The following is an 11,583-nucleotide window of genomic DNA, read 5'->3' on the forward strand; positions in this document are numbered from 1 at the left end:
TAATTTTTTCTTCAAGTTAACACGATTTTCGGGGCCATCTGTTTTTGACAGATGGCAATAGGTAACCACCTTACTCGTTCAATGTGGCTATGTAGGTGACCGCCATGTGCTCATGGCAGGAACTCGTTCAAGGTGGCTATGTAGGTGAGCGCCATGTGCTCATGGCAGGAACTCGTTCAAGGTGGCTATGTAGGTGAGCGCTATGTGCTCATGGCAGAAACTCGAGCAAGGTGGCTATGTAGGTGACCGCCATGTGCTCATGGCAGAAACTCGCGCAAGGTGGCTATGTAGGTGACCGTCATGTGCTCATGGCAGGAACTCACGCAAGGTGGCTATGTAGGTGAGTGCCATCTGTAAGGTATCATACTTGCTAAGCTTGTCATGCGCCGCGCATTGAGGCAGCACCTCGCGCAGTCTGTCGAACGCCACGTTCAACGCGTCCATGCGCCGACGTTCCCGAGCGTTCGCCGCCAAACGTCGCAGTCTTTGAACCACTTGTGGATCGTCTGAGTTTTCGGAACTGTCGTCATCTGCGCCAAAATTTTGCATTTTGCAAATGCCATTGTCGTCCAAATTTGTTTTCACTTCTGAAGAATTGTTGTCAACCGCATCCCGTTCTTGCGTCCCTGAAAAATCGTTGCAAAATCCGTCCAACTCTTGCGTATTCTGAGATCTGTGGTCCGCAACCACATTTGTTTCATTGTTTGTGAGGGAGAGATCATCACTAACAGCATCACTAACACTAGCACCTACACTAGTACTAAACACAAAGCCGGAATTATCACCGCTCGTACTGATGGTTCTACGTATGTCTTTTTCAGACTTGTTTGGACTCGTAATGGCTACAGAACTCTTAGGTCTAAGATCACCGTGGTTATCACGACACAGTTCGTTGACAACAACCTCGTTGTTATCGAGCAAACCACAAGTGTTATCACTTTCAAAAGGCGACCAACCGCATCGCACTTTCACCTTCAGATCACTTTCATATATTCCATGTAGACTAGAGTTGCAGCCTTCGCTATAGACAGACTCAGTAGGTTTGTTGTTTGTAGTTTGTCGAGTTTGGGTTACGAAACTGGAAAGATTTGTAGACTCCGAAGAAACCACGATCGAGTCACTAATAGGGTCCAGAAAAGTATTTACTCTGTCGCTAGAGCAAATTCTTTTTCTCGGTTTAAATGATACTTGAACACATCGCTTGTTTGTTGTATTTAGCTTAGGGAATTTCGGATCATTTCCTTCAATTTTCTTCACAGTCGTCTGTTTATTCTTCAATCGGGGACTAAACCTTTTTTCTGGAACCATCGGAGTTTTGTAATTACATTTTTTGGTCATGTTTTTAGGATCATTTGTACAAGCCTCTTTGGTCTTAGTCCCACTTGACTGCTTGGGACTACTCTCGGGTCCTAATATGATGACGTCATCGTCCACGTCAACGATGTTAATGGGAGTTTCGACTTCCAGCCCCGAACGTAAGAGCTCTGTTGCAGACGAAGTCATCTCACTGACTGGTGACGTCACGCCTGAGATGTGAGATCCTTGATTGTCATTGGTCGATAGGAGCAATTGAGGGGACCAATCACAGTGTTTCCCGCTCACGGCGGAGAGGGAAAAGTTTCCACTTCGATAATCAGCAGATGAGACTAAGTGGGTTTTAGGAAAATGCAGATATGCAGGAGGCAACAATGGCGTTGATTTATAATTGTATGTGACAGGTAACCATATATCTGATTTTGTCGATTGTGATTTTCCCAGTTCTCCTAATGCGTGGTTTCCGTAGGAAAAAATGTCGTGAAAGTTTGTACCAGAGACCGTTGATTTTGGTGAATATCTCGGCCCAGATGATGCAATGGTGTCAAGCTGGGGATTTTCGGCTAATATTTTGCCAGAACCATCAAAAGAAACCGCAGGTGTTCCATAAAGTTCCTTATCAGAAAAATCTTTGGTAGAATCAACTTTTTCGTTGGTTCTGGGGAGAATTTGAGATACGTAACCTATGTTGTAAACGTATGGCATGTTTTCAGCGTGTGAAACAGGACACGGCGCAACACTAGTTGATGGATGGACTAGGTTCTCTGGTACCGCGCTTCTTATGTCGTGGATAAATTTAGAATTATTAGTTGAAGTTTTCGTTTCGTCTGCTTTCTGCACAAAATTCAAATAGTTTACAGCAATGGGACCAACAGGCTGTCCCAATGCCTCGACCTTGTTTTCAAATTCATTTGGCTCCGTTTCTTCTGTTCTGTGCACCGAGTCATCATTGACAGGCAAATTTACAGCATTTATGTCATCTTGTGTTAATATGTAATGTGTATCACTGTATTTGTTATCACTGCAACCTACACTTTCGTAAGTCATTGTTATATTTCTTGCACTGGTGCCCAACACCACGTTACTGTAGTTTAACACAGGTTCTTCATCGAAGCTTCTTCGATCTGGCTCATCCACATGAATATAAGTATGCTCGTGATTAATACACTGTTTGTTAAAATTGAAAACACTGTTATTTATCGCGTATTTTGTAACTGAATCACCAGCGGTCACAGCATCAACGTTTGTCACTCCACTTTCAAAGTGGCATTGTCGTGATGAATTAGAAGATGGGGAGCACATTTGAAAATTCGTTTGTCGATTGCTGATATCTGAAGGCGAAATTTGGGAAGTTATTGGTCGGTTACTGATATCTGATGGCGAAATATGGGAAGTTATTGGTCGATTGCTGATATCTAAAGGCGAAATATTGGAAATTATTGGTCGATTGCTGATATCTAAAGGCGAAATTTGGGAAGTTATTGGTCGATTGCTGATATCTAAAGGCGAAATATTGGATATTATTGGTCGATTGCTGATATCTGAAGGCGAGATTTGGGGATTCATAGCTCGATTACTGACAAGTGCAGGCAAAATGTGGGAAGTAGTTTGTCGGTCGAAGGCTAACGAAGATTTTGTTTTGGCGTTGATTTCACAAATTTTCGTCAAACGTCCGTTGAACTGAGGCACATTTGCCGCCATGTTGAACGTTGCATGTGGCACTGCGTTTTGAACGTTCATCAGCACCATTGCTGCACTAAAACTTGGATGCTTATTTTCTTCAATTTATTTAAACAAATAATTAAAGCTTCCGTTTGTTGTTATTAATTCTGTGAAAACTTATAAAGCCTGAGTGGAATAGAAAGGGAAAATTGTTAATTAATTATTATGTGTTGATCAGCCTCAGGTGTGAATTGATTCATTCACAAATACGAGTATATCAACACTAATAAAATTGGATTAACCTCTGATTTATATACCCGAATGATGCATAAGATTCTTATGGTCCAAATTTAATCAATTAAAAAGTGACATTTTCTATCCATGATTAAGGATTTAGTAATTAATTCTGTGATTAAATTACTGACAGAGATATAAACACAAGCTACCACTGGACAAGTCGTCGGTATCTATTGATTTAATTAATTTTAAAAGTCTATTAATAATAATGGTCTATTTAATAATAGGTATATTTGAGTCATATATCCGTAAATATGATAGTTCGTGTTAATAAAATAAATTCCCATTAATAACATGGATATGCTATTATAAGTATGTGTATAAAATATATATATAGATTCAGTGATGGCCAGAATTTGGTGAAATTGCCTTTTCGCTTTTAATTTTACTCCCGCAAGCTCGAGTTCAAACATGGACCACGTGGCGCCTTTCACTAGCACCTCAATCAACATCCGCATACAGTAACAATACACAACCTTCCCTGACCACAGCCAGCGGGCTACTGGCGAGGAGGCGGGGCCTGGCCTCGCTCCTCCTCGGGTAATTATTGTGTGCGTTTTTTTTACCCTAAGAATTTTTTTCATGCATTTGAGTCCAGACGTTAAATTAATTTTAGCCGCACTATAACAATAGACCGTGAAATCTGGGTAGGTCCTGACGAAGTCGGTTAACCTTTAGTAATAACACAAGCCATTATAGCGTTGTGCTTACTGTGTGGTGGTGGGTTGGGGAATTTGTGGTGGAAGTATACAGCAATATCCTTTACAGACAGCAATATCCATTAAAAAACAGATATATCATTTACAGACAGGAATATCCATTAAAAAACAGATATATCATTTACAGACAGGAATATCCTTTAGAGACTGGAATTCCCTTTACAGACAGGAATATCATTTACAGACAGGAATATCCTTTACAGACAGGAATATCATTTACAGACAGGAATATCCTTTACAGACAGGAATATCCTTTACAGACAGGAATATCATTTACAGACAGGAATATCCTTTACAGACAGGAATATCATTTACAGACAGGAATATCATTTACAGACAGGAATATCCTTTACAGACAGGAATATCATTTACAGACAGGAATATCCTTTACAGACAGGAATATCCTTTACAGACAGGAATATCATTTACAGACAGGAATATCCTTTACAGACAGGAATATCATTTACAGACAGGAATATCATTTACAGACAGGAATATCCTTTACAGACAGGAATATCATTTACAGACAGGAATATCCTTTACAGACAGGAATATCCTTTACAGACAGGAATATCATTTACAGACAGGAATATCCTTTACAGACAGGAATATCATTTACAGACAGGAATATCATTTACAGACAGGAATATCCTTTACAGACAGGAATATCATTTACAGACAGGAATATCCTTTACAGACAGGAATATCCTTTACAGACAGGAATATCATTTACAGACAGGAATATCCTTTACAGACAGGAATATCATTTACAGACAGGAATATCATTTACAGACAGGAATATCCTTTACAGACAGGAATATCATTTACAGACAGGAATATCCTTTACAGACAGGAATATCCTTTACAGACAGGAATATCATTTACAGACAGGAATATCCTTTACAGACAGGAATATCATTTACAGACAGGAATATCATTTACAGACAGGAATATCCTTTACAGACAGGAATATCATTTACAGACAGGAATATCCTTTACAGACAGGAATATCCTTTACAGACAGGAATATCATTTACAGACAGGAATATCCTTTACAGACAGGAATATCATTTACAGACAGGAATATCATTTACAGACAGGAATATCCTTTACAGACAGGAATATCATTTACAGACAGGAATATCCTTTACAGACAGGAATATCCTTTACAGACAGGAATATCATTTACAGACAGGAATATCCTTTACAGACAGGAATATCATTTACAGACAGGAATATCATTTACAGACAGGAATATCCTTTACAGACAGGAATATCATTTACAGACAGGAATATCCTTTACAGACAGGAATATNGCTCTAGTCATCCTGACGCAGTTAGGGCGTATCAGTGCTACGGCCGCTCTAGTCATCCTGACGCAGTTAGGGCGTATCAGTGCTACGGCCGCTCTAGTCATCCTGACGCAGTTAGGGCGTATCAGTGCTACGGCCGCTTTCACTGCTGCGTGCTGTGGGTGAGAAAGCGGGGCACAATTTGGAGCATTTGGCCCACTAATTTTTTAATTGTTGCATTGATTGAGATTTTCCATTCCAATTAAACGTCGCTCAATTAAAAATGAATGCCTTAGTGAATGAAATAGCGAGAATGAAGAAAATAAAGTGTAGTATGGATGCACGAGAATGAATGATGCCTAATGGCTGAGTCTTATTAATGCATGTGAATAAATGAAGAGATATAAGTTGGTTCCAAATAGTTTGAATTGAAAAAGGAAAATTTGTATCCCTTCAGTCAACGTGCCTGTATGAATGACTAGCATTAGGTGTTTATCTTATTATTGGTCTGTATTAATATAGTGTAATACATGTGTGCACTAAATGGTCAGCATTGATGAAGAGTAATAAGCAGATCACATTTTAAAAACTTGCTTATAGTCGTCAATCGCATCATTATATCATGAAAACCTTAAGAAATTGCCTAACATCATCCGAAATCATTATCACTGACAAATTTCACAAAGGTTATATTCTATTCATGTTCTTCGAAAAAATCATCTGTTCACTCAAAAAAATATCTGACCGCATTACTTGCGAAATGGAGAGCCCAGAATTCCAAATGCAAACGAATTCTGGTGTCTCAAATGACAAAGATTAAAATCCGGAAAACTACTGATGTCATTCGCTGCACAGGATACTCCGCTGTTCATCGTCTTCTTCAACGCTCCGGCATCTGTTTTCTCTCAACGTTCCGGCATCTGTCTTATGGAGAAAGTCAGTTGCGTTCACGGCGAAAGCACGTGTGTGGATTGCGATCTCTAAAGTAACCGGTAAATTTGTGATTTGAAGACTCTTAGTTTCTAAAAGTAATTATCATCATATTTGTTTCCTCATTAACCCGACTGGCTTTCTCCCTCAGAGGTTTGCCTGTCTCTTATACACATCTAGATGTGTATAAGAGACAGGACTCCAACAGTGTGTTGCAGCTAACAGCCCCCATCTTCCAGATATTGTTTTCAAAACATAAGTAGTTTTCAAAACATAAGTATTCTAAATGGTATGTTATGCTAACCTCTAGGAAAATAAACGTTCTTCTTTATGTACCACCATTACTATTTTATTTTACGTCAAAACTGCTCAATCGGTTCTGCCCCACCCTGTATATTGAGAGGTTGAGATTGTATTGACCTTTTAGGCAATTAGAAAGATTTTCCACCCTAATACAAGTATTCTAATCAAAATATTTAATTTCAATCTTTAAATATCTGAATTTAAAACTAGAAACAAAACAATTACAATTATAAGACTTTATATAAAATAATTAAATGCAGTGAAGGGATATAAAATATTTGAATTGTGCACATGTTTATTTCAAACAGTATTGGATTTTCTCATAACTTAAGTCTCATTTCAAGTCGTATGAGGTTTGTTTGGTTATCGTTCATTTTATGTTTAGTATTGGTTTATTGGTCTGAATTAAATGGGAACAGCGCAGTCAGTCACTCAGTCACTACTAGTCGGCTGTCTCTTATACACATCTAGATGTGTATAAGAGACAGCTGCCACACTGGTTGGTGGAAGTGCTGAAAGAGAAATACAAAGTGAAATCAACAAGTGAAGTGGAGTGATCAAAATCTGAGTTGTGCTCAGGCTGGGAGGTGTGCTACCTGCATACCCGAAGTCTTCAAATCAAATTAAAAAAAAAAAAAAAAATCTGTCTTGTGTGCTTTGTCAGCTTTGAAGTCATTTCGCACTTATTCGGCGTCAGGAATGGAAGGAAAGATCGTAAGCCTTGAGAGGAATGAGAGCTAGTCTACGACACGAGTGAATTTGATGGAAATTTGCATTGGTAATATTAAACCACATTCAACTGATACAAGTAAAATTATGCCAACCCTCAATCATTTTGGCTCACCGAAAAAAAAAAAATTTTGCCCGTTGGCTGTTTGTCAATGAAAGTCTACTACAACATGAAGAAGAAAATTAACTCTGAATATCTAGCTATAAATTCATGTCCATGCAGAGCACAAACGTTTATATTTAAATTACTGGTCTAGCGCCTAGCCCAGAGGCTGAGAGGCAGAATGTTCACTGACTGATCAAATGTGTGGCATGTGCATCAGTTGCTATCACTTCAGAGAAATAGGTAAATCAGTTCAATCACTAGTTCACTACCATCAAACGGGGTAATAAGGGCTGATTGCCTGGGCATGGTAAATCGGGACAGTCTTCCCACATTTACTAGAACTGTTGTACTTTGTAGCAGTTAAACTTATCAAAATATTGTAAAACTAAAAATAGTGGTGTAGAGTTCTAATATTTTTACTATCTTATCTCCACTATGCAGAGGGTGGATGCAGCGTCACCAATATATGGATTTTTAAGCCCAAAGCGTCGCCGGCCATTTTAAAGATACGTCGCCGGGTAATTTTTAATGAAAAGCCATTTACGCTGAGTAATGACTGTCTCTTATACACATCTTTATGAAGTCTTTTCGACACTTAATAAAATCACCCATTGTCAACAGCCTTAATTAAAACTAAAATAAGTCACAAGAATACAAAATGAGTGAATTTTGACCAAAAATAACCAATAAATGATAAACATTTTATTTGTAGATGAGTAAATATAAGGTAGTTAAAAACTTTATGCTAATGGGCATTATAACGCACACAGAATTTTGTCAACAGGATCATAGTCATTAAAATCAATGAATGCAAATCCTCGATGCCGTCCACTGGAGCTGTCATACATGATGTTCACACAGGTGATCTGACCGAACTTCTCAAAGCACTGTTGAATATCAGCTTCTTTGGCGTCCTGATGAAAATAACAGAAAAAAGTGTCAAAGAAAAATTATTATCAGGATTAAAAGAGGATTCTGAGAAATATCTTTGATGGATTCTGAAAAAAGTGAATGAAAAAAATTACTACTACTACAAATAGNCTATGACACTTTCCTCAAGTTTGTCATTTGCATATGTAACTAGAAGAGTTCTACTACAATGCACCAAAACCTGGAGTTATTTGGAGTTATTTAACCAAAAAATATAATTGATTTTACCACCCGGTCTAAGTTACCCCAAGAGCTGGGGTAGCAAAGACCACCACTTTTTTTGAAATTACATAAAAACTATGAGAGGCAGGAGCCAGCAATTTATGGTGAGTGAAGCTAGAGTATAGACCTGTATTTTGCATGTTTCAATTCAAGTTTAATTTAGCTAGTAAAAAAATGGCATCATTTATAAAAATAAAAGTGGTCTAAGTTACCCCATTTTACGGTATTGAATATTGAGCACTACTTAATTAGGCTTTTAAGTAACAGTTTTTAAGCTTTTAATCAAGAAAATTTTAATTTTTGCACACAGCTTGGAACGAGCTGTGTGTGTCCAATTCATTTCAAGTTGTGTCGGAATTAGTTTTTATGTGTCTAAATTCATTTCTCAACTTAATCATCTATTAATTTATTTACCACTTGGAATCAGCAATAAATACAAGTATACTTAATGGATTCCTAATATATTCACAGACGTATTTAAAAGTCTCAAACCATAATATTCTTTCTACACATTAAGTACACAAACAGTTCATCACTATTTGATAGAGCAAGGTCAACTGTCAACTTTGACACATTTTTCGATGATCTCATTGGGTGGCATGCACTGTCTCGTTGGATTTTACATTTTCCTGCTAGATGGCCCAGACCTAGTGTTTTGGCAGTAGTTTGACGCGCAAATGTATGATGTCACTATTTCAACCATCAACAAACACATGGAACTAAAACAAAGCTTAATATAAAGGAAAAACTAGAGAGGTGTCGGAATTGCCTACGATGTCGGAATATACCGCGTTTACCCTACCTACATTTACTACGTCTGAAAAATCCCTGAAAAAAGTAAGTAAAGGGAGATTTTGGAAAAGTACCCCGCCTAAGGTCTGTAGCAAAAAAATATTTGCCTTATTGAAAAATTTTACTAGCTTAAAAGTTGCACACAGGTACTGGCTTGAAAATGTGATTGACAGAATTTGCGTATCTCATTCCAAAAAAATGGTGGCCATTTCTGCAGGACGGGGTAATAAGGATTGAGGAACAGGGTAAATGCGGTATATTCCGACATCGTGGGTAATTCCAACACTTCTCAACTTTTTCCTTTATATCAAGCTCTGTCTTAGTTCCATGCATTAGTTGATGGTTGAAATAGTGACATCATACTATTGCATGCCATATTATTGCCAAAACACTAGGTCTGGGCCGTCTGGCGGGAAAATGTTAAGATCCAAAGAGAGACAGTGCACATCACCCAGTGAGAACATTGAAAACAGGTCGAAGTTGATAGTTGACCTTGCTCTATGCCTCTACCAAATAGCAATAAACTGTTTGTGTAGAATGAATATTATAGTTTGAGACTTTGAAATAAGTCTGTGAATATATTAGGAATCCTTTAAGTATACTTGTATTTGCCGATTTCAAGTGGCAAATAATTCCGACACAGCTTGGAATTAGACACACACAGCTCATTCCAAGCTGTGTACAAAAATTAGAATTTTCTTAATTAAAAGCTTAATACCGTAAAATGGGGTAACTTAGACCACTTTTTTTTATAAATGATGCCATTTTTTCACTAGATAAATTAAACTTGAATTGAAACATGCAAAATACAGGTCTATACTCTAGCTTCACTCACCATAAATTGCTGGCTCCTGCATTTTCTATGTCAAATAGTTTTTGAGTTGTGGGGGTTTTTGTTAAAAACACGAAAAGTGGTCTAAGTTACTCCGCCGGTCTAAGTTACCCCATTTTACGGTAGCGTAGCTCTCAATTAGAAGCTTAATTGAAAAATTAAAATCTTTTAATTGAGCTCATTCCAAGCTGTGTCGTATTCCGATGCAGCTCACACAGGGCATCGTAATTCCAAAACAGGGCACCGGAATTACAAATTAATAGAGTTTGAAGTGCTGCTGGAATTAGTCTTACAATATGCTAAATTTAGTCACACACAGCGTTGGAATTCAGGGATTTTGTAGGTTTGAATTCTAAAGGCTTTTAAATAAATATGGCAACAGTTTGTGACGTTTCATCTTTGCTGGCGTGTAGTGTGGTGTTTTGAGAGTGACGTAAAGCAAACAGAACTCGACAGGGTTGGCAATGATTAAATCAAAATGATTAAATCATGTGATTAAATCACTTGATTTTTTTATAAAAAAATCATGATTTTTTTGATTTTTTCGATTTTTTNAATAGAAACAAAACAATTACAATTATAAGACTATATATAAAATAATTAAATGCAGTGAATGGATATAAAATATTTGAATTGTGCACATGTTTATTTCAAACAGTGTTAGCTTTTCTCATAACTTAAGTCTCGTTTCAAGTCGTATGAGGTTTGTTTGGTTATCGTTCATTTTATGTTTAGTATTGGTTTATTGGTCTGAATTAAATGGGAACAGCGCAGTCAGTCACTCAGTCACTACTAGTCGGTGTGTATAGAAGGTAGAGTCTGGTAGATTTATAGGACATAAACTAGTAGATCTATTGATAGTGCTGTGCACTGTGCTATCAGCTTCCTATCTGTTGTGTGACTCTTCAATGTTTAGGAGATCTGCATTCCTGAAGTGTTTTTGTATATTGAAGCCAGTTAATGGTCAATATTTAGCTTCTTACCTTGCTCCATACAAACTTTACAAAGCTAATGAATAGACTTATCAATATTTGTTTACCCGAAAATCCCTAAGTGGTAAACACCACCTTGGCCTGTTGGCCATTATTGGAGGCAATAAGTGCCCTTTTTAGCCATCCATTATGATCCATATACTGTTATTGTTAGTACGTAGGCTAATTGCAACATAAAAAATAACACCTCATAAAAGACAAAAAAGCTGAAAAAATCAAAAAAATCAAAAAAATCAAAATATCATGAAAAAATCAAAAAAATCATTGATTTTTTATTTTTTTGATTTTTTTAAAAAAATCAAAAAAATCGCCAACCCTGGAACTCGAGTTGCGCATACAGTGATTTTTTTATAGCCATTCATTATTTGTTACATCATTAAAGTGTCGGAATATACAGTGTTTACCCCACCCCCCTGGCCCCTTGAGCTATCTTGTAGTACCAATGTACCATACTTTACAGCCT

The 11,583-nt window shown here is 37.4% G+C and overlaps 1 protein-coding gene across 1 annotated transcript; it reads right to left on the minus strand.

Annotated features, from left to right (window-relative positions):
• Positions 1 to 231: 231 nt before the first annotated feature.
• LOC125178668 lies at positions 232 to 2,570 on the minus strand. Its single transcript, XM_047882989.1, has one exon. The coding sequence runs from the start codon at positions 2,359 to 2,361 to the stop codon at positions 307 to 309; it is 2,055 nt and encodes a 684-aa protein (XP_047738945.1). The 5' UTR covers positions 2,362 to 2,570; the 3' UTR covers positions 232 to 306.
• Between the last annotated feature and the right edge of the window lie 9,013 nt (positions 2,571 to 11,583).

Source organism: Hyalella azteca, unplaced genomic scaffold (genome assembly GCF_000764305.2).
Source record: "Hyalella azteca isolate HAZT.00-mixed unplaced genomic scaffold, Hazt_2.0.2 contig11752, whole genome shotgun sequence".
NCBI classification, from domain to species: Eukaryota; Metazoa; Arthropoda; class Malacostraca; order Amphipoda; family Hyalellidae; genus Hyalella; species Hyalella azteca.